This window comes from Halictus rubicundus, chromosome 6 (assembly GCF_050948215.1).
Source record: "Halictus rubicundus isolate RS-2024b chromosome 6, iyHalRubi1_principal, whole genome shotgun sequence".
NCBI classification, from domain to species: domain Eukaryota; kingdom Metazoa; phylum Arthropoda; class Insecta; order Hymenoptera; family Halictidae; genus Halictus; species Halictus rubicundus.
In genome coordinates, this window is record NC_135154.1 from 13026319 (window position 1) to 13050767 (window position 24449).

General features: G+C 34.4%; 2 protein-coding genes across 7 annotated transcripts; one reads left to right on the forward strand and one right to left on the reverse strand.

The window, feature by feature from the left end:
• Nucleotides 1–460: 460 nt before the first annotated feature.
• On the forward strand, nucleotides 461–12474 carry LOC143355299 (uncharacterized). 2 transcript variants are annotated; one of them, XM_076790012.1, is made up of 8 exons: nucleotides 461–932; nucleotides 2289–2582; nucleotides 2649–2955; nucleotides 3057–3274; nucleotides 3367–3746; nucleotides 3814–7081; nucleotides 7529–7653; nucleotides 7719–12474. In XM_076790012.1, exons 1-8 carry the CDS (start codon nucleotides 858–860, stop codon nucleotides 7777–7779), a joined length of 4728 nt encoding a protein of 1575 aa, XP_076646127.1. In that variant the 5' UTR covers nucleotides 461–857; the 3' UTR covers nucleotides 7780–12474. The 2 variants fall into 2 exon arrangements, with proteins under 2 accessions (XP_076646127.1, XP_076646128.1); XM_076790013.1 differs by having other exon boundaries at nucleotides 3093–3274.
• On the reverse strand, nucleotides 12213–23940 carry Wcy (WW domain-containing adapter protein with coiled-coil wacky). Of its 5 annotated transcripts, none has more exons than XM_076790017.1 (13): nucleotides 23741–23939; nucleotides 22730–22990; nucleotides 22513–22546; nucleotides 19433–19673; nucleotides 18231–18316; nucleotides 17415–17495; nucleotides 16417–16615; nucleotides 15295–15636; nucleotides 14820–15049; nucleotides 14362–14503; nucleotides 13712–13935; nucleotides 13475–13602; nucleotides 12213–13344 (listed from the first exon to the last, which is right to left on the reverse strand). In XM_076790017.1, exons 2-13 carry the CDS (start codon nucleotides 22768–22770, stop codon nucleotides 13266–13268), a joined length of 1827 nt encoding a protein of 608 aa, XP_076646132.1. In that variant the 5' UTR covers nucleotides 22771–22990; nucleotides 23741–23939; the 3' UTR covers nucleotides 12213–13265. The 5 variants fall into 5 exon arrangements, with proteins under 5 accessions (XP_076646132.1, XP_076646131.1, XP_076646133.1 ...); XM_076790016.1 differs by having other exon boundaries at nucleotides 22730–23005; XM_076790018.1 differs by having other exon boundaries at nucleotides 14362–14500; nucleotides 22730–23940.
• Nucleotides 23941–24449: the final 509 nt, after the last annotated feature.

Consider the following 24449-nt stretch of genomic DNA (forward strand, 5'->3'; position numbering starts at 1 on the left):
GTGCAGAATATGTGGGAAGGAGGAGGAATGTTACATGTGCTTAGGGAATGCAAGGGACGCAGAGGCAAGGTTTAGATACTGAGACAAGTAGAGGGAGAGAAAGAGAAAAAGCGCAGAAAGCAGCGGGAAAAAAGAAAAGAGGGTGAAGAGATACCAAAAACGTGTAGAATATAAGAGAATAGACAATCATTTTGGGTTGTTAAAAATTTGACATTTTTAGTTTATGTTGATTTTGAAAAAGAATATAAAGTAAATTAAGTTAGCATAAGATATTTTGAAGCTTTGTTCTTATTGTAATACAATAATGTAATAGGAAAAAAGGAAGGCAAGGACTATGTATGAATAAATAATAGTACGCATTGAATATTGCCGCGCTTTTACTAACAGACGTTCCCCACTCTTCGCGCTTATAGTTTCTCTTTCTTCTTTTATCCAGTGATCGATAGAGAGTGAGCAGTTACGATAATATTCGACGCTGCTGTGACTGGTAGTCCATGGTCTTTCGATTTATAGGCAGAGTTGGGCATTTATCGATTAAAATTTTTCATTTCTGAATCATGTATTTGTTATAGAATGAAAAATTGTAACAAAAGTTTCAGTTCTGTGACGTACATACTCTGTGACGCCGATTTTAAGTTAGCGAGCGCGTACCGTGTCACGTGGGCAAGTGCGAGAACAGCGCAATAGTCGGGGGAAACCTGGGCGCCCTGGTGGCGGTCTTTGGGGCAGCCATATTTCCTCTCGTGGGTTCCCGGTGCACGAAGCTGGTGATTCGCTGACAATTTCTGGGATGCGACCTGCAAAGTTCATTTCGTTCGTATTCTCCACTCGTAAATAGGAGTGATCGGCGTCCGATCATGGCCAAGGGAAACAACAATTCAAGCGGAAGACGGTCGTCGTCACGCAATGCGAAGCCCTACGACGCAAACAATGTGAGTAGCCACTCATGAGTCTCATCTTGCGACAGAAACGAACCTGTTCCCAGTCCAACGGTTCTTCCCGCTCTCATCATCCTAACCAAATCCACCAACGAGTTCGTCACACGCATCGGATCCCATTTAAACTGGATTTTCCCGAAAAACCTATTCTCGTTGGATGCATGCGATGTCACGGTTATGCGAGTGCACTCTCGATAACCTCAATCTTTTCCTATATACCTATTGAATGCACTTTACAACGTCTAACCTTGAAACGGGATTCCCTCCCGAGAGAAAAATCTTCAGAAACTCCTCGATGCGACTCTTGATTCTTATTAAATAGTAACCTTATCAGGTTTTGAACCTTCTCGAATGATCGTTCGTTCAAAATATATACGTCCAATCAATTTTAAAGTAAAATATATTTCGAATTTATTTGAATTATTTAAATGTGATCGTATAATATTTTTATACGTTACAAAAATATTTATTGCCGACATATTTCCATGATGGATATGTATAAATTGATGTTTAGATTTTGATTCGAGAAAATTGAATATTACTTGAAAAATATAGAATTTGGTAGGAATAGTAATACAAAATCAATTTTGAACATACTATTTTTATCCAAAAGTTGATTCGAACTGTTTAAACAACAGCATATGCGATTTTGTTCATCACAAATGTATATGATATCTATACCTGTTTTATATTGGGTTGCACATAAGTTTACAAAATGCTGTTGATTCTCAAAAACGGAACTTAATTTGGATAGTACAGAATTCATGGAAAGAATATTTTCATTTATTCGTATTTTGAAGTTTACAACCTAACCTGTCACTTAATCTTCTTTCATAATGACACTTTCGTTTGGACTTTTTGACATGATGGTTGGTGGCTAATGTAAATAATATATGTAGTTCAAATTGTAGAGTATACAGAAAATAGGTTATAATAAATAATTTTTTTGAGATATTGAGAAGATTAATGTTTGATAATATAAAAATTCAGTGCTATTTCGTTTTATTGGAACATTCTAAATTAATTCATATAGGTCAAACATAAGCTTCCTTGTCATATTAAGAAATTAAATTTTGCACAAACTTGTGCAATACCATGTGACTATTTTCACAGATTGTTTTCTTGAAAAATGGTAATAATTATAAAATGGTTACAAAAGATTTCATTTTTAATTAAATAAGAGTAATATGTTTTTTCATATATACCGATATGTATTGATATTGCTTAATACTATTATAATTATTCGTAATTATTTATTTTCGAATTATGTATAACTCGATTATTGTGTTCTCTTTACTATTGCACTATATGGAACAAGAGATAAAAGATCAATTGTACTGTTCTTTCTAGTCATTTGTGAAAAAGGTAGCAACAAAGGTAACAGATCTTATACCACAAAGATCATGGATTAGTAAGTGGTTCAATTCTTCTCAAAATGAAGAAGATATATTAGAAGACAACACTGAGAACCCCGAAGAGGTCGAGTCTGAAGAAGAAGTTCAAAAACCTCCGCCTCTGAAGCGACCATGTATTCGTATGGATGTAACTCATCCACCTGGTACCTTTACAATTCAAACAAGAGCTAAAACTCCGCTAAGTAAAGCCAGTCCATCTAAACAACAATATTCAGCTCACGATGTAACGGTAAATATAATTTTATCTAAAGAATCACTGTCGTGAAATAATTTCTTATTCAATCATTTCTTGCAGTCTGATGATTTTTCTGAACCTGCAATGGCTGGACCAAGTGGGATTAGCTGTTTAGTATCTTCCACGCCTGCGACACAATCGGATATTAGGAATATAGTTCCTCAGAGGTCTGAATTAAATTCACTAGTTACTGCCACAAATAATGGAAATGCGAATGGTACGGATGATAATTCTGAATCCAGCGAGAGCACTAGTGGTTGCAGCTCTCTTATTCCACAAACAATTAGGCAAGAGGCTGCATCGAATGTATCTTATAGCTCTCCGTTTTCCAAAAGAGAAAGATTTAATAATGACAAATTAAATTTCAGTAAGTAATATATCTCTTTTCTTCAGTATAGTATTATTATCTTAATTAAAAAGAAAAGCTTTAACATGTATTTTAACAAAAATGTTTCCACTTTATTATAGCCAATCATACACAACCTCTGAGGTCTTTATTTTTAGATAGTAATCGAGATACATTAAGCAGTCGCAGACCAAGCTTTAACGCGTCAGTAATGACAAACACGCCGGACCGTGCATCGCCGTTATCATCTCCATTTTACAGTGGAAATACTACTTTTGGTGGAGCAAATGCAGCTAGTCTTTACGGACGAAGTCGCGGTTTATTTAACAGTTCGAATGAGGTATGCTTCATTGTATATTAATACGACGAATACTGCTTCATATTTATATAAATATTATTATTATGATTATTTATATACATTTCCATTTATAGATTCAACTTAAAGTTCCAAGAAGGACATGTGTTGAAGTAAAACCGTCTAACACAAGCGTGGTTGATTCATCTGGCATGAGTCAAACTGCTAAGAAAATATTAGAAGCTTTAGAACACTTCTCATCGCCGATAACAGACGCTAAGAAGATTCCATTGAAAATGTTAAATAATACATCGATGAGCAAGAAAAGAACTAGAGAAGAGACTTCGCCGGCAACTAAAGTCGGGTTGCGTCACTTAACGCGTGAATTGACTGTACCTACCGTGCCCGATATATTGAAATTAAGACGGCGTCAGAAAATACAGGACACTACGCTCGCGGCTAGAAAAATTGTTTCGGCCCGAAGCGAACCACCACCTCCACAAGAATACCATCTCAGGTAAATACATACTTGAACCAAATACGTTGTACGAAAACATTTATTTATACAAATGATACTTTTATAGAACTCAAGACGACGAAGATTCGAAAGATCAAAGAAAACTCAAGGTTAAATTGCGGGTCTGGTCAAATCGTAGTGGAGAAGGGACTGTTGAACCAGTGAATTTACCAAGTATACCTTTGCCAATATCTTCTTTACCTAACTTCAACTTTACGCCATCAGATACCTCAAAGTCGGTAGATAAAAATTTCGTAGCCAAGGAGGAAACGTTTACTTTCGCGAGTCCTATCAAAATAACGAATGTCACAAAGACCTTGAAATCTATCAATAATTTTACGTTTAGCAGCCCAATCAGTGCTGACAAACAATCGATCGAACAGTCTAGCAATTTAAGTTCGACTTCGAAAAGAAGCAATATTAAATCCACAGTGTCGTCTAGTAATTGTGTACCTTCTGTAGAGCAAAATTTCAACTGGTCCGGCTCATCTACAGCGCCCAGACCGAAAGACAAAACAAAGAGTGTAGACAAAGTTGATTCTCCGAATATAAAGGTAGGAAGTATTACGGATTTTTTCCGTTCGAAATCCACGAAAATGGAGATTGGAAAGCCAAACAACCCTAAAGCTGAATTAGATACAAGCAAAGAGGATAAAACTACAAGTTCTAAAGCTAATGTACTGCAAGATAGTTTAAGCATGTGGGAATGTTCTGAATGTTTGATCAAAAACAACAATACTGAAACCCAATGCTTTGCTTGCAAAGCTGCCAAACCAAATGTTAAGAACAAGACCTCCGGAACGTCATCGACACCTTCCAGTGCCAGTGAGTCGAAAACTGCAGTCAGTGATCATTTTGGATCTCAATTTATACTTTCGAACAGTCAATGGGAGTGCAGTTCCTGTCTGTTAAGGAACAAGGAATCAGATAAAACATGTCCAGCGTGTAATACACGCAAACCAGACTCCAAACATGATTTGAAATCGAATACAGAAAAATTACCAAACTCTAGCAAAGATAGTGTGAAAACCTCAGAAATATCTGGAGAATGTTCTAATTGTAAATTAAAAATTGCTACAGGTTCAACGTTGTGCTTGTCTTGTGAAGCATCTAAATCAAATTTGTCAAAATTAACTTCTAAAAAGGAGGATAATGTTGTCGACGATGGTAAAGATAACCAGTATTTCGTCAAATCATGTGAACTAATCAGTCATGTTGTACAAAGTACATTAGTCAATCAGAAGACTGGTATGCGGGCGACTACATCATTAAATATTTCAGCTGATACTAAACCCGAGATTATGGATCAATTTAAACCAAACAAAGATACCTGGGAATGTCCTTGTTGTATGGTTCGAAACAATGCTTCGGTTGATACTTGCCCCTGTTGCAACACAGCCAAACCTAACACTGGAAGTACAACTAAAGCCGCTACACCGTTGGTCGCAAATGGATTCGGAGACAAATTTAAGAAACCAGAAGGTGCATGGACTTGTGACTCGTGTATGGTGCAAAATGAGGCGAAAATTACCGAATGTGTTTGTTGCGGTGGTTTGAAACCAGGAGCAAAGAAGCCGGATAGCACTGCTGCTGCAAGCACTAGCTCCAATTTACAATTTAGTTTCGGCTTCCCATCGACAGCTGCTAACTTCAAATTTGGAATAGATAAAGCTGATCAACAAAAAGCTGACAATATAACACAAACAACCGGCTTTAAATTTGGCGAGAGCCAACCGAACAGTCAAGTCGGCCAGTTTACGTTTGGCATCCAGAAAGAAGAGAAAAAACCAACAAGTGAAGTACCGAAACCTGAGAGCAGTACTGTACCAGCAGTAAGCAATTGTTTTGCATTCCAGACAGATGTAAAAAGTAGTGAACAAATTGATGCAAAACAGAATTCCGAGAAAGCGGCCGAAAAACCAATGTCGACATTCTCGTTCGGCATACCGAAACCAGAAAGTACTGTAGGAAACGATAAACAACCTGTTAGTATACCATCGTCTACGACAATTCCATCTACATTCACATTTGGTGTACCAAAACCTGAAACGAAACTTCCAGGTACGGAAGAAGCCAAACCGAGTCTGTTATTTGGAAGTACAATAGCACCGGTTTCCAAATCAACGACAGAAACCATTGCACCTTGCATTGTTACTAACCCCAGTACCTTAACTACGACTTCTCAGACTACTCCGCAAGATATTAAAACAACTATTGCTTTTACATTCGGTGTACCAACCACCACAACCGTGGCCAGCAACAGTGTCTCTAAAAACATAGTGACGAGTCTTCCATCATCTACTCAACCTTCCTTTGTATTCTCTGAAACAAAACCAGTGCAAACATCTTTGCCCACTTTTGGTCAAATAGTAACATCAACGCCGGCTTCTACTACATCTAGTACCTTCACCTTTGGCGATAACAAAACTACTTTGGCAACCAAAACGTTTGGAGCGTTACCAAGTGACCCCACTGCAAGTTCAATATTCTCGAATGTTTCGAACACGCCATTATTTGGAAATACAGATACAAAAACTATACCATCATTTGGTACGGAAGAGAACAAGCAGCAACCCACCTTCGGGGCGAATGCAAATAAACCACCTACTTTTGCAATGCCAGACAATAAAATACCAGCCTTCGGGAGCACAGAGAGTAAAACAACTTCGATTTTTGGATCGCCTGATACTAAATTGCCTGTATTTGGGAGCACAGATAACAAACCAACGCCACTGTTTAATCCAACTCCACAAGTTCCAACTGCAACACCTGCGCCAGTGTTTAATGCAACATCGGCCACACCGTCTCCCTTCGGGGCACCTTCTGCCCCGGGAGGCGCTCCCGTTTTTGGAAGCAGTACTTCCACAACGTTCAACAGCGATACAAAACCTAACATATTTGGATCGAAACCGAAACCAGGTGAAACTAACACACCAAGTTCAAATCTGTTCACTTTCAACGCCACTCCTGCTCAGCCGGTAGCAAAGCCAGCAACTGGATTCAACTTCTCTGCGAATGCTAATCCCGAGAGTTCGACACAGGAACCGTTATTCACATTTGGCAGTAACACAACTGCGCCGCAGAGCAGCAATGTGTTTGGAAGTACGTTTAATAATCCCGCTGCAAATACTTCTTCCGGTTTTGCGTTCAACGCGCCTAAACCGGAACTACCGGCGTTCGGACAGCCTGCTGTTTCAAACCCAATTTTCGGAGTACCTCAGCCAGCGTCACAAACTCAACCGTCAACGTCATTTACACCCAATTCGAATACAGGATTTAATTTCGGATCTACAGCTCCAGCCACACCTTCAGGAGGTTTCAATTTTGGCGCTGTTGTAAGTAAAAAATCTATTGTTTTATGCAAACTCAACTATTGTACTAGTTACATACAGGGTGAATAAATGCGCAAAAAAAAAAATTGTCAAATGTTGCATGGTTTTCAGGGGGACACAGAGCGCTGTAATCTGTTTTTTGTTACTTTGCTTTCTTATCAAGACACGAGGGTCACCTTCAGTTTTCTTTAAATGGAATGCCCAATATTTTTCTTTTTGAGAAAAAGGTGGCCGTCATATCTCGATAAAAAAGTACCAAAGTACCAAAAAAATAGATTGCAGCACAATATGTTCCCTTGGAAACCATACAGCATTTACTAGTCATTTGAAGTCGCCTTGTTACGGGACTCGCCCTGTATACAAATAAAACAAATTATTTGAAAGAGTATATAGTTATAGTTTGAAAAAGTATATTATTTATATTTTAATTTATATCTTACATTTATTTAGGCATCAGCTCCTACATCATCTACAGGTGGATTTAACTTCAATGCTCCCAGCACTACCCTAACATTTGATCCGAACACTCCGCCATCGTTTAACTTCACCGGTGGAAATGCACCTCTTATGTTCAGGTAAATATAAAATGAAAACAATTCTGGGAAACGTTTATGTTAATTTTGCATGTTTTTGTTTTCAGTGGTACACCTCAAGCGGTACCGCAAAGGAAAATTAAGAAAGCATTCAGAAGAGTGCGGTAGAAGGCAAATAACATGTGACTCTAATCGCGCATACGCTTGGCTTGCACTTTCACATCTATTCTATGCAACGGTGTATGCGAGGAGTATGGTTTCGAGTGTGTATGCCAAAAGTATGGTACAATGAGAAATATCATATAACGACTGGTCACATTAACGTGGGTGGTATACCAAGCACTTTATGTAATATATACAAGTCTGCCGATGGGATATGCTTGCGTGCAACCACTTATGTTCTGCAGGATCTGTAAATTATAAATTATTTAAATTATACAATAATAACGAATGGACATTTGACACGTTGGCATGAAGCCATTTTTACGAATAAGACAGAATGATAATGCGACAGCATTACCAATACCTTGCCCAATCGAGACGCTATGAAAACAAAAAAACGTATATATGTATATGTATATATACACACACATATATATACATATATCTATACTGACGTGACATACAAAAAAAAAAACTACAAAAAAGACTACTAAGCTGAAACAAGAACACCTCGATAACGAAACTTAACAAGCACTGAAAGCGTGCAATTTATCGAGGCTAATCGTAAGGTAAGTATAAGTCGTTCGCAACTCGTGACAATGTTTCTCATAACTAAACGCATTAGTTAAAAATAAGTTTTCTTATTTTCTAATGACTAACTGCAAAAAAACAAAAGTAAGATGAATTTTATTCTCACGTTATCTGATATTTTATCCGAGAAAGAATCAACCATTCTCGTCTGACTAGACACTCTTAATAAATTTCCGGAATGTTAGCTGGTCAGGTGGAATAAAAAATCAGATATCTGACAGGATCACTTTATTTGTTCATTTTCTGTTTCGTTTTGTAAATGGTGACACATGTTACACGAGTATTGTGAAACGACCGAATATCAATGGAGTCCCATCTAGACAGTAATTATAGTTTAATCAGGATTTTTTCGCGGGTAGTACTACAGTCCTTGTAGCGCTGCTCTAGGAAAAATTTGTGTATTATACACGGAAAATGGCATTCGGATAGTACAAACTCAACGATTATTGAACGACTCGCATCGAGTAGTCGAAAATTGTATATTTTTTTTATATATTGAAGGAATTAACCATATAAGTGAAATACTGAATGCCATTTTAATAGGATTAAATCATACAGTAATGTTGCGTGTTTTATCGTAGCGTGAATGGGGAAAAAAAAACGGAACGAGAAGTGCGCTGAATGAGAATAAATTATTACGGGACTTCTAAAGAGTTATTTTCCTTCTTTTTGTGGTTTTTTAATTTTGTTGTAGAACCGAACGTGTCTTTGAGTCTCATTTGATGAGAACGTATCAGTAAAAGTAATGAGATAGAAAAATTATAACAAGCCGTCGGTAAAAAAATTGAAAACCAAAAGAACAAAAAAGATATTTTAAAAAGTGTTCTCAACGAGGAATAACGTTGTTTATAGCCTTTTTATTTTTAGATCAAGCTTTTTCTTTCCAATGAGATGCTTATAATTTGTTTTCACTTTCGTATTTGTAACATTTTTACACATCAACGATTTTACAAGATCAAAGAATCGCGTGTTCTTTTACAACGAGTGCAATTTTACCGAGAGTGATATTAGCTTCTGTAAATGTAATTAGAATACAATCAATGTAGCAGACATCCTTTTTAGAAGTCCCCTAAAGCAAAAAGTAGTTAGTCGACGTATTAACGATTATTGAATTAACATTGAATCGTACACGTTTTATTTAAGATTAGGATAGTTATCTGTAATGTTGGCTTAAAAATTGACAGTAGCCAAGAATAACTCGGCACAAGACCCACCTTTTGCCATAATAGATGCGTACATATTTAAAAAAAAAAAAAGGAAAAGAGAAGAAGAAAACTGTTACATATTGTTACACTCTGTTCGTTGTGTAGTATTTACATTATAGATTTTAAGACATTTTTTAATTTTTGCGTACATTATTAAGAACCAAGTGAAGAAAAAAATTCAAACAAGCCTTTATTTTCTGTCAACAATTTACAAATTACTTGTTCCGCAAACACCCTTCGTAGTCTGTATTCGATGTGCTGCAATAGTGTTACGCAAATTATATGGAAAAAAGGTGTATGTTTACTTCTTTGTGTAATTAAAGTTACCATGTTTGTCCATAAAATGTAGAATCGAGATCTATATCGACCCTATAATTGAAGTTAAATAGTTGTAGCGTCTCCTAATGTTATTATTTGTACAAAACAAAAAAAAAACAAGAGAGAAAGGATTTTGTCTACGAAGGGTTCTTCCGCACCTAGTTATCATGGTAAAAATTCGAAAAAAAATTGTAACTTTGTATAAATAATTATTAGCTGAAATACTAATCAATGATAAAGTGAGGCTGCGCTGAGATATGTCTATGCTGCTGTCTTACACCGTGAACATTCTCTGTCAAGGCTGTGTCGTCCGTTTGTCTACCCCTAGACAAATTTCTAAATTACATCAATATATCAAACGCTGACCTAAAGGAGTAGCATCTTTGTATTAAATCTCGTATATGGCCTTAAAAGAAATGATACATAATGAGCGTATGACGTAGATGTATTAACAATTGTAAAGCAAATCATATTGGAATTGTTTTGTAGCAGTTTGTACTCTCCGTTGCAATATGTTTGCACACAAATATTTGAAAAGGATCGTCTCTCAAAATCATTCAACGATAGATACGTAACGTCTCATGACTTGTAGAACATTTGTTTCCATTTCTTTGGTGTACAGTAATCGTCATGGAGAAAACTATTTACAATTATCGAATTAATCATTCATTATTTACTTCGCAACAACTCTTGACTGCATGCATTATGACAATAGGAATTTAATTGAAAATTTACGTTTACCAAAATGGATAACTGTCAAGATATTAAACAACGTGGCCCGTACAAGGATCCTGCGAGTTATGAGATGCCCAAAGACGAGTCAAATGTTCCGAGGCCTTATATTATAATCTTAGTACACGAAAATTTATTGTATTAAATTCATACGGATATCCGTAACAATTCTATTGAGAATGTCCAGGTGATGGAAAGAGCAGTATTCGTACACCGTTGACGTTCGCTTTTTATACGTAATATAGTTTCCAACGTGACTTTAGATTAAACATGATTTGCATCGGATTGTTTATGATGAATGATTCCTAATGTAGGTACGATGAAAACGACGCGACGGTGTACTTGTCCTTTTTTTCTCCTGCTGCATTAATCGGTAATTTCTGGTAATGTTCACAGCATGAGAGAGAATTTGTGTTATGAAATAAGTCCAATGACTGACTGTAATTAAATACAATGTACGTGAGAGAATGTTCACTGTATGCTTCAGGTGCTTATGGGAATGTTATCGACATTCCCATGACATGATGTAACTTTAAGTAACCTTGTGTAATGGGAGTATCGGTGTTTCTCAACCCGATAAACCACTGACACGATTTCCAGTAATCTTCATTCGCACAAACGAAATAAGAAAAGAATATACGCTTAATCCGATAATCGAATGTTCTTTCGGGAAGAAGAGGTTGTAAGTGTTTTTATTTAAGTTATGGCCACAGCTGTTTATTTGTTCCTCCCCAAAAAATACGCGAACAATGGGACGAGCCGAAAGGGGTGGAAATAATGATTGTACATTAAACTAGAAACGGAAATCTATGTAATAATGTAATTATAGCGAACGGAACCCTCGATAGCCTCATATATTGTATAATTTATTGAGTAATATGCGACGTTGCTTAAACGGCGGTAAACAGTTTTGTGATGACGAGGGCTATTGAGCTCTGGGCGTTGAGAAACACCGTAAATAGGATTATACAACATTCACGTTAACATTATTACCATTATTCTGAATACTATCCTCTGTACCCTATGATACTTATATTATACGATATTAGGATATACGAAAATATCGATTCGAGAACAGTGTTTAATTTTTGGGTTATTATTTTATTTCGTAGCTAATAAAGTAACGATTTTAGGAGGGCATTTAGATTATAATAATAATAACAATAGTAATAATACTAGTAATGCGAATCAAGGCGTTTCAACTACGGTACAATTATAAAGTTTAATTGTACTTTTAAAAAAACTCCCTAAAATTAGTAAATTAAATAAATAAACTAAACAAGAACCCTTTGGTTCGCATTCGGAAAGTAAACTCGAACTCTTCGATCGAATGTATTTGTTTTACGATTACGTTTTCACGTTGTCTTTTTATTTCTGTAAGTGTCGAGCTCACTCCTTAACAGTTCCTCAAAGAAATAATACGAAGTAAGAAATCCATACTATATTCTATTGTAATGCTCGTGGTTTTGTTCGTGACTGATCAATATATATGGTACACCGTTCTACGTACTATTATTAAAAATATTTTATTTTAAACAGGCAAAGAAACTCTGATCGTTTTTCTTTTAGCATCTTGAACGTAATTGAAGTGGATTTTGTTTCGCGTTTTTTTTTTGTTTTTTAAGAATATTGTTCAAACATACGATTGACAAGGGCTTTTATTTAGCACGAGAGTCCTTAATTAATTATGAATCGAAAATTCCACTACATTATGAAATGTCGCAACATCTAACGGCGAGAACCATGTATTTGATTTTCGCTTACAACAGCTATACAATAATACAACGTAATTTTCTTATGTTGCACAGCTGTACGAGGAGTTATGCAAAAAAATAAAGATTATCTATGATTATGATACACTAAGGTGTTCGATTTATTTATCTAAATTCGATACGTTCTCTGTACAGATTACTTTCGACTTACGGTTAACGTTAATGCTCCAATCAAAAACATTTAGAGTTAATGTCCTGTACATTGGATTAAAGTAATATTGTAAATTCCTAAAGTTATTTACAAAATTTTATACAATCGATAGCTTGGGTTCCTAAAGAGTTCCATTATACGAAAGCATGTTCACACGTATGATATATTATAACTCGTGGAGATGATGAATGTCTATACAAATGAGAAACGATTTACAATTGAACATCTTGTGGGAGTTAGGTATGACAATGACGGTAAAGAACTGAATTAAAACTTCTGGCACGAATTTTATTCCGAGATTTACAACAAAAATGTTTTCAACTAGTTGAAATGCCGCTTAAACCTGGGATATGAAACATTGACACGTATATAACATAGGTAATACAAGACGATGTGGACAATTCAATAGTTTGCAATGAACTGATAGAATAGATTCATTTTTCTATTTACTTGTGTCTGCGTGTTGGATAGGCCTCCTGTGCTTCCCAGAGAGGCGGGTTTTTCCAAATCAATAGCAGGACTTGTTGGCTGATAAATGGAACAGCCGATCCTCTCTGGGTAGCCCATACTCCATTACTATTTTATCACTTCTATCATGATATTATAATTTAGGTACAATCTTAATTATTCAATATTAATGAGAATATTAATAATTATGTTTTATTTTTTTGCATGAATTAATTATAGATCGTAATTATAATTACTTTATAAAGTTTCCTTACACTAAGAATCATCAGACATGAAGGAATTTTGGGATTTTAGTTCCTCCAGTGTTTGAATTTGTTGACGGAGAAATAATATCCTAGAATGCCAAAGAAGAACAGTTTTTATCGTCTTCGATCTCGCAGAGCAACAGTACAAGCTGGTTATTTCACAAACAAACTGTTAACGCAGCCGATACAAACAAAACATCACTTGTTATTACCACGTACCTTTGTTCCTGTAGCGTTGCCTGAATTTCTGTCAGCCTCACTATCGACCGTGCCGTTTTCAATTCTGCCGACACTCTTGTACACTGCAAACTTCCCATTGTATGTGCTTCCTCGCTAAGTTTCTGTGCCTGTAGATCATAATTGCAAGAGAAATTTTTTAGTAGTGTCATTTAAGCCAGTACGTGACAGGGTTATTATCATTATTATATATTATTTTCAATATTACAGTGTGTTTACCTGTTTCTCGAGGATATCGGCAGGGAAGGCACGCACGTGTTGCGTTAAATCTTCCCGATAGTGATTAGCAAGTGACGGTGTTAAAGAAGGTGTTAAGGGAGGCTGTACTCTAGACAATGCCTGTAAACCTGTATTATTTAAATTTCCAAGGGTACCTAGTGTGCTAAGACTTTGCAACGAGCTTAAACCTTGTACTCCAGGATTCGTCCCCCCAGGGCTTGTTACTGTAGAAAAGGAACAAAGACATACACGTATTAGATGGTCCTACGACATCTTAACCCTAGTAGGACACCCCTTCATTTTTGGGCGTTAGAAACGCCGTGGGGTTGCAGGATATCCAAATAAAAACCATAATCACTAGTGGATCACTGGCAGTCTCAGAATGTCGTTCTAGGGTTAAATTTGTATAAAATAATACTAATAAATAAACCGCGGATCTTTATACTAAATAAAAGTTGTCTGCATCAATCGCAAAAAATCAGCAGCCAAATAGAAGCTTTTCTTCTTACGTAATAATCTTAGTAAGTTGAAAATAATGCATTGACATTCTCAAATTCTTTTAATATCTTAACTGTGGAAACTGCATGGAATTTTTTTAAATTTATCTTAATGACATAAATTTGTTATTTTTTTCTTTTTTGCTAACTTACATTTTCGAGCGTCAATGCAGTCCTGGGTCTCCGAATGTGTAGGAGTGGGTGGTCCCTCGCTTGTAACGATACCGCTTGTGTCAACTTTAAGCGGCACCATTACATCATTTCCACTATTATTTCGGTCACCACTTGATGACTGCTAAAAAAAGTCATAAACTCAAAAAATACTCATACTCACTATTATCTCTAGTTAATAATATTATGTACAAATTTAGAAACAAAAAAAAATCAAACGGAATCTACTCGAATAGAAAACATTGACGACAGTCTACAGGCGATACTATTGTTTTTCTCAATATATGAGCAACAACTCTTTCAATAATCACGTTAACAAGTCTCATTGATCACTTTCTGTTAGTGGGAGTGTTCACCAAAGCAAGAAACAAAATAATATTGCGCTTTTGTTTCGGAAAACGTCTACGAGTCTTTAGCAATCACACTGTATTGTTAATTACCTGCCGAGACAACAAGATGGCAGCTGTTTGGAGTGTTTGCAGAGCCTTTTGTGGTGTAATGTCAGGCTGTTCCTTGTTGCCTGTGATTTGAGATAATAATCTTGGTAGATTTGCTAATGAAACCGGTGGTCCTGGAGCATTGCTGTTCCCTTGCTGTTGTTGCGTTGGGGAACTCAGCTTACCAGGTGTTTGTGGTGTAGATGGGGGATGTGATGTTAATCGAGGTAATGCTGTAACCATAATCAAATCTGCTTATTTTAAAACTGGACTGACACGAATCGATTTAAGTCAATGTTCATCAATTTTTCATCTTAACAACAATGCTTTAAAATACAATTTTATTATCTAACAAAAATTGAATAAAACCCCTCTTATCGGAAAAACAAACTCTTTATATACATGCCAACTCTAGCATTTTTATAAACGCGATTATAAAAATGTACATATTCGTAGTAACGCTCGAACTTGAACATACCAGTGGCCAACAAAACAGGGCCTTGCGGCAGTGGATCGTGAGTACAAGATGTCAGAGGTTCGGAGGTCGGTGTAGAATCACCTGGTGAAATATCCATGTCCTGGGCTTGACGCTCCACTCCGGCATCTTCTCTACATTGTTCCCGATCTCTTTCCCGTTCCCGTTCCCTCTCCCGTTCCTTTTCTCTTTCTCTTTCTCTAACCGAAACTTCTTCTCTACTGCTACCGCCGACGCTTCCGCTGCACGAACTCCAGTACTCCCGTTTGTCAGACTGACGCGATGATTTACCATCTCGCACGCTGCTACTGCTATTTGACCGCGAGTTGGAATGTTTATCGTGACCTGAAAATAGAGAAAATCAAGAAATAATATTTTGAACACTAAATCACGCTGCTACTTCTGCGCTAGATCTGCTTAACGGGTTCTGTATCATGGTAGTTCTTAACACGTTCGCGGACAGTAAGAATTTTATGTGATTTCGCATCACAATTACAATGAATGCTACATCATTCACGTCACGTTATTCTTTATGAGTACTCTCTATAAACAAAATACGCGAGAAATTGTAAAAAGAAACATATTCCCTATTTATATGTACGTGAAAAACACATTTTTGTTGTATTTGGATGCACACATGAAACTGTATATCAAAATGAATAAACATTATACGATTTAGAAAGCTTAATAAATGCAGTTTAACGTAGCTTCTCTAAAAAATCAATTGAAATGAACAGTTGTATTATTACACTAAAATAAATCTACGACTTCACATTTCCCTATTTACAGTCGGGGAAAAAATCAAGTGGACACCCTTTAAAATCTAATAACCCTTCTACTTTTTTCCCTTTACTTTTTCTTCGCAATTTCGACCAATGGTAATTTAAAAATGTTGTACACTTTACCTAGTAAACTAGTCCTCCTAACATCTCAAAAAAAAAAAAAACTGAAATCATTCAGCCCAATTTTAAAAAAGTTATTAGTTTTTAAAGGATGTCCACTTAATTTTGTCCCTGATTATGTATGCTCGTTGCTGTATACGTTTTGCTGTTGTTGATATTAGTACTAACGTAGTGTTGTCTATCTCGTGAAAATTATTTATTGATATATGATTGTTAGACGTACTTGACCTAGAAGAATAATCATTGGACTGACGCTGTCGATTATCTGTTCGACTGATCCATTCCCGTGGTTTTTCCCACTGAGAGACCTCCGTTTTACAGTTGTAATAATACTTCTTGCCCGAAGAACTCATGTGCTCAGACCAATCACCGAACCTGGCCGAACGTTCCATTGTACCTCCTCGTTCATCACCGCGTTTATCCTAAACAGACTGTTCTAAAATGTCCGGAAACAATTGGATGAATGGAAAAAAATATTTATACGAATTCCAAAACTTGTGTCGAAAAGATGAAACTACGTTTGTCCACTTTGTTGTTTCCCGTTCACCTATCAAATATTACAATTCTTTGGAATCTTTTAACGTTTTTAGTACGATAACGGACTACATATTTCTGGCGTATTAAATATGACATTCTGAATTAATATCTTTACAAAGTTGTAGATTATTGAACATTTACTTTAATGACTGTACACTGATGTGAGAAGAACAGAATATTATTCCGATTTAAAAGAAAAGAATAACATTCGTATTTTGCAGACCCTGTTTAAAATCTTCATTACGAATTTAACTCGATATTATATGGCAAAGGGTTAATGGGTATACAGAGTGTTGTATAATATGTAAGACACACAAGAAGACAAAAGTACACTGAATAAATACACAACAAATTACTTTAGAACCTCATCTTCCCCTAGTACTAATTTAAAAAATAATATTATGAATCAAATATATAAAATAGAAATATAGCAGTGAGAAAGGTGAGTTTTTCAAGCAATTTTTGTGAAAAATTTTATATGCAGGATCAATACTCCAAAAATATTCTATAAGTTATGAAGTATTTAGTACGAGCTTATTTAATTGATTCAGTATTGTAGAAGCGATGTTACTGTAATCATGTATTGTACTCGCCAATGGAAGGTAGATAAGTGGAAAAATATTTTTGGATTTCATAAATACATTATCTTCCATTAATGTTTAGTAAAAGATACTTCATACTGACCTGACAGGAATTATGAGATGGTTTCCTCTGAGATGAAGACTCTCTTGACGAATTTGATGATAACTTTATTGGATGTAAGATCTGTAAACATGGAAAACATTTCAGCAACATGTTTTAAATAGCACCTAAACCATTCAAAGAGGGATGTGACCATGTGTAAATTATTCCACAGTCCATGAATATACAAAAGAAAGAAATTTTAAAGACAGCTGACTGAATATAATTTAAATATTGTGTTTAACCCTTTGCACTCCGAGCCATCAATTCTAGACTCATAATGTCCCCTTGGAGGGGACATTGGAGTGCAAAGAGTTAAAATGTTAAGCAAACAACACATAGATGTACTTTTAAAGTCTACAAACTTTTGTATATGCATTTATAAAATACATATGTAATAGGTATTATAAGGAAGCTTGTCACAAGGTAGTAAGATTTTCCAGGAAATTTCAGTTATATAAACGTGATAATTACAATGCAATGACATGTATTGAAATCATATACAGGGTGCTCTACACAACTAGGACAAGTTGCGTTTACAAAACGATTAGGGATAGAAAAATTACATTTGTCTAAAAATGAAATAGTTCGAGATGGAGCATAATTTAAAATTAATGTTACCCATTTTTGTGCATCCGTATGTCTGAAAAGTATACTTGCATATTTTTTAAAATGGGTGATTCTGCAAGTCAAATGAAACGAAAGCAAAGAATGATAAAAGTATTATGTTTTCACTTCTTAAAAAGACCACCACGTGCATTCAGACACCCTGTACATGCAAATGTTATACGTAATATTTATTGCAACCCAGTGTCTTACCTCTCCACTACTCCTATCGTGGTTGGTCCTGTGTTCTGAATCTCTGCTCTCGCGGCTTCTCTTGTCTTTTGGGGATCGTGCACAATCTACACATATGCAAGCAAGCATGTTACAGCTGAAAATGTTAAGACACAACCCTGTTTTTATACTGAAGGAAGAAGATTTAGAACTTTAATTCTCAAAGCAAAAGATAAGTTTGTACAGTTTACTTTGCCATAACACAGTTTCATTTTAAATATGAAAATTCTATTGAAAAAGTTTTAAACACCATCATTTTCTTATAATATTTGTGTTGTACTTCATTCATAATCTTATTCTGGAACGTATAATTTTTATTTTTCTATATAGACTTTTTATATGTATGCCCACAGATTATTTACATTTGAATATATATATATAATATGCACTGTCCTGTAAATATTTTTAACAGTAATTAGACTGGCCTTTTGCTCTTTTAAAGCTAACAGAAAATTTATATTAAGTCAAACATTCTGTTCCAGATTTCTTAAACACAAAATGCAAAAGATCTAATGATCTTCTTAAAATATCTTATTAAATATTTTCTTCTATTTCTGATATAATATTATTGTGTTGTAGCACAAATAACTGTACCATTTTTAGTCACCTAGCAATTGCATTTCCTAAACTTTCACTCTACTACATACAGTAGTATCTTATTAAATATATAATATATAATATGAATTTTATACATTATATATCTAATATACAAGATGTTCCAGCTGAAAGAGGCTGCACAAATATTTTCATCGTTTTAATAACATGAAAAATACTTAAAGAACGATATGAATGGTTTTTAAAAAGGAATATCATACAGATATCTCTTTAAAAATAATTTCTCTTCTACTTCATTCTACATCAGCTGAGACACCCTAATCTATATGTAAACAAATGTATTGAGTTAAATACGTAAAGTTGTTTGGCAAATATATAAAGTAATAAAAATTGTAGAATATTTAATTTTACAGTGACCACAAGCAGTTCTGCAAGCATCAACTCAGAATGTTTCATTTGAAACCTACATTTTCCACTACATATTTTTATAATTGTATTAAATATATTACTCTATATATTTATGAATGTATTCCACTAACTCAATTGAAATACTCCCTGCCGCTGATATTTAATTTTGATTAATCTTCTATCGTGTTAGTTATCTTGAAGGAAATATAAAAGTTTATTACCAGAATACTTGTCCCTAGAGGAGGATAACTTATAGTCTCTATTTTCTCTCTCCTTCTTATATAGGGGCTTGGATGTGTAGCTCCGAGGACTATCCCTGTCCGTTCCCATGCCCATACCCAAGCCCGTTGCTGGACTGTACGAGTTGCCATTTGGGGAATCCCGCATACGTCCTTCGTAACGACTATCTGACGACGCCGTCGATGAGGAGTAGCCACCCTTAGAACTGCTATACTTCGTGTTCTGCGAAGACAAATTAAATCATTAAATACAACTAAAGTTGTTTATGCCTTCAATGAATAAAACATATCTCATCGTTTCTAAATGTCTTTAAACTATATAAAATTATATGGTGCTTTACACATTATTTATAGTCTACAAAGATCCACTACAATTTATGAAATACATTTATCACTAGGTGCATAGAATCTAAGTGAATGAGACATATCTTACTCATTGCTAAACAAGAAAGTTTTTATTATATTAGTTTCCTGTTTAAACTAATTATAAATATATTGTAAATATTAATGATAGCCTAAGCCTTAGCTCCCTTACATGTCCAAAAGAAACTTATTTATGGTACATTTGAAGATTCTGTTTGTCAACATACTCTCTCTATGCTCATTTAAAACAAAATTTGTAACATGGTTATATCAATTGTCTTTTATACAAACACTACCTAAATATGTAACTGCTTATTAAAAATAATTTGACATGATGAATTTTATGACAAATATATAGACCAAACTTAATGTATAAAGTACAGTAAATTTGTTCTTAACATGGTGATTTTTATAAGAAAACAATTACGAACAAAATGTCTCAGGATACATTCAGATAACAATTCCAATGTACTGTCAGTAATCGACATAACATAAGGGAATGAATTATTGATTTTTTGAAAGTGAGGTTATGTTTACAAGAATAAGAAGGTTTTTACCTCGCAAACAAAATATTTTATGCAGCTCTGTATATTGTAATCAACATAATGAGAAATAAACACAATTAGCCTTCATTTCCGACAATAATTAATTGAATGTGTTTACCAAGTCAATATTAGTGTTCATTTTTCTGTTCATCTACATTTATTTATTTTTCCTTTAGATTTCTAAAAAATTAAATAAAAACCATTTGACATTTGATTAAATACATTACATTGTGTGTTACTATAATTAATGTCACTATTAATCAAATCTATACATAAAATACAAATAATTCAATCACTTTTGTTTTAGTGCTTACAACTCAAAATTGGAAACAAAATAACATATTAGTAGCTTCCCCACACATAATTTTATTTGTAAACATTAATAAAAATGTATTGTCAAATATCTACGTGATATTTCACATTTATGATTGCATATTTATAATGATACATTTAGTTTTATGAATTTATCAATGTGCTTGCTTATAGAAACAAATATAATATACCTTTTACGATATTCTTTTTATTCTTTACTTAGTGCAAAGTAATTATGCTAACAAGAAGTTCATGACTAAATAAAAATATGGCAAACAATGTTAATAAAAAGAATCATAATATCCTCAAATAGGTGATGTACTTCCAACTGTAACTTCTTTAATAGAAAATAACATGGTGATAAATTTAATATAGTTGTTATGTAGACATAGCTTTCCAAAATAAAGAGAAACTAAAAATAATCACAACCTTTACGTTCTCAAAAAAAAGTCACTGTAAAATTGTAATTAAAGACATAACACGCAAGTAAACAAACATGTATGAATATTATTTACGTTGCTAAGAGGATTATAGTGTATGCTTATTTTAAATAGTATTGCCAATAAATGAAAAATAGAAGATTTATTAACAATATGCAAGTAACATAAAAATGAAATAAAAGTGAGGTTTTGTAGCCCTACAATAATTGATAATGGTAACATAATTCACAGTAGTGTAAGCAATTATTTATGTTTGTACATGCTTTTCATTAGATGATGTTTGTATCTCATAACATGATGTTTACATCTCTTTACATTTGCATATTCTTTAATATTATATAAAACAATTAGTTATTCACTTTATTAAAAAATTGTAAGACCTACCATTTTGAATTATGGTAGTTTGTAGTTATTATGAAAGTTTTTAATACATGTCAATAGTTCAAACACAGCTTTAAGTTTATCAAATCAGTTTTATTCTGAATTTCAATTAAATTTGATTTAAAATCTTCTTCTTCTGTTCACAAATTATGTTAGTGTTATTTCCATTACAAAATTTACGATTAAAAATGACAGAAAATAGAATTCTGTATTAAGCAATGTGAAATTAAAATAGAGGAGCTTAATTTGTTGTCTTAATTCTTGCTATTGAAAATATCACCACCCCTGGCAAAAAATATGAGACCTAACAAAGTAAGTATTGATTACGGTATTCGTACACAGATGTTGGGAATGTTTTCATTAATAGTAACACAACCGGAATAAAATAATTATTGTACTATAAACAAAAGATCAATATTAATCATCTGGCATTTAATAATATTCAGGTATTGAAAAAATGTCCAGATACATTCTATTGTAAACGTCTTTGTTTAGAATATTAAAAATGTCACATCACTTTTTCATGCTGTTTCTATAGTTTCTTTCTTAATTTTATACTCTACTGGACAGTAGATAACTTTTCGTTTGATAAAAAAAAACAAAAGTATTCATTGTTTTCTTAAGATATTTAATGACATGTTTGATTATAATCTTTTCAATTTTTTTGTATATAGTACATAACGTATATAATATAGTATATACTTTGTATATGTAATGTGTACATATACATATATACATAAATGTATATATACAACAAAAACATATATATGTATATACATATGTATACGTATATACAGATGATGATTTTTTATATACACGACGCTATTTTCCGTTTTTGATATGTATGCAAACGATTTTGTTCTGATCACGTCAACACATCCGATTCAACACTTTCTGCCAGGGATAGCGATTTGAATGAATTTGTCTCAAAATTTACCTAGCTCTGGTGCAATCGTACCGTGAACGAAATTTACCCCCCTCCGAATACCCCCGACACATCAATTGCTAGAATGATATTTACCTGATAGGGATGGGCCTGGTGCTTTTCGAAGTACCTGAAATCAGAAAAAGCGACGAATAAATAAGTTTGCAGCGAGAAAGGAGGATAAAATTTTTATCGGGAAAATTTCTAGTACGAATGGCGGGTAGCAGTAATGTCGAACGGGTCGAATGGACGAAGTACGGGTGGATGAGAGGTTGGTTGTGTCAGGATTGGATATTTGACGGCGGTACCCTACCCATCGCTGATCCGTTGCGGTTTCCTCGCATGCATTACCATCAATGCCGGTGTCTGTGGGAAATTCGCGGCCTCGGATGTTCCCTTTTCGGTCGGTCAATGTCATAAAAACAACATTAACGCTTATTTAACAGTCAACTTCTCTTTCTACCCGGACGCCATGTCACATACGTGATCGGCCGCTGCCGGTGTCGGCGTAGCCGAACCGTTCGAGCCACGTCTGCGCTTCAGTGTGCAACTTCTCTCCACAGGAGCGTACATACTAAGGTCGGAGCCACTGAAAGACAGTGATTGACGTGTGAGGGGTGCATCCGTCACACATAACCCCATCTACGAACTATGTATTCCTCACGCTATCACAATTAACGACAGTGCTGATTCCCATATAAACCGTGAGATGTCTCGCACGAATTATCAATCAATGTTAACGATATTAAAAATATTTTAGTTAAAATATAAGACCAGTTTAAGAACAGTTAAATAAGCCAATGAGGACAGTCTACATTAGGTTGCAAATGCTCAAGACTCAAAGTACAATCTAGATTATTTGTCGAAACCTCCAGGGTAGTTTATAGAACTATAAAAATATATTTTTACAATTAAATAATTAATTGTTTACTTGCCACCGACCGGAAAAAACGTGGTAAACGTCATAATGTTAGAATATACAATATTTCAATAAAACACATTCGTTTAGCTTGTACTTCAAGTGTTCATCTAATTTTTAACTCATCGGTAAAAAAAAAGGTTTAAGTATTTTTTTGTAATGGATTATACTTATTTTTATTTGCAAGAGTTTTTACGATTATAGGAATAAACACAGGAATAATTTGGAAGTCAAAAACAATAAAGAAGTTTTGCAATTAAGATATCATGAAAATATAATATTTAGTAACAAATGCGACAGATGAGGGCTTCGATAATATCCGCGTTTAGCAATTAACAGAAAATTCTAGTACATTTCATAATTGTAGCTTGTATACCATCCTAAATGTTATTGCTTCTTTTTAACCTGTCTCTCCTTGGGGTGTTCACTACCCCTAATCCTTTGACAGCATTTCCCCGCAACGCACAGCTGAGAAAACAATGCTAGCTACTCGAATAGCACACAATAGTTTTCCATCCCACTTCTGCCTTTCCCAAGATGTTGCAAATAATAATATTCTCATTTACGACACATGTTTTGTAATATAGTATAATCACTAACACTCAGTCAGACTACTGGTTCACCCCACTAGACGACTACATGTGAGACGTTTTGTCAATACTTTTCTCTTGATATTTACTATAGCCTCTATAACAGAATTTATGAATACTTGGCATATGCATACTGATTAAGCTGTTAAAGCACATTGAGAAATCATATTTCCGAAAATTTTCATAACATACAACATTAAAAAATCAAACATTGGATTTTTTATTTGTGCAGAATTATTTTAAATATCATTGGTTAGGAAGAGTTAGGTAGATCGCGCTGGCAATCATGACGTGTACTTATGTTGGATGATTGTATGAATATGCAGAGGAAGAACTATTTATACGGACATTTCATAAAACTTGGTCAAAGAGTCACCTAAAAAACTCGAATTCATTTTCTGATTCTTTTATTCTATATACTGTTCTTTTTAAAGACAACATTTCTCATAAAGGAAAATGACACTATCAATTTTTATTTAGTGGAAAGCTAACACGATCTCTCCTATGGGGTATCTGTTTCGGAC

Bases quoted from the DNA above. Each gene is read 5' to 3' on its own strand.
- Wcy (XM_076790017.1), bottom strand. From the start codon at position 22,770: ATGGTAATGCATGCGAGGAAACCGCAACGGATCAGCGATGG. The intron at 22,547-22,729 runs GTAGGGTACCGC...TTCTGATTTCAG, and splicing joins CCGCAACGGATCAGCGATGG to GTACTTCGAAAAGCACCAGG. The intron at 13,936-14,361 runs GTAAGTTAGCAA...CCTTTTCTACAG, and splicing joins CTGCATTGACGCTCGAAAAT to TAACAAGCCCTGGGGGGACG.
- LOC143355299 (XM_076790012.1), top strand. From the start codon at position 858: ATGGCCAAGGGAAACAACAATTCAAGCGGAAGACGGTCGTCGTCACGC. The intron at 3,275-3,366 runs GTATGCTTCATT...TTCCATTTATAG, and splicing joins TATTTAACAGTTCGAATGAG to ATTCAACTTAAAGTTCCAAG. The intron at 7,082-7,528 runs GTAAGTAAAAAA...ACATTTATTTAG, and splicing joins GTTTCAATTTTGGCGCTGTT to GCATCAGCTCCTACATCATC.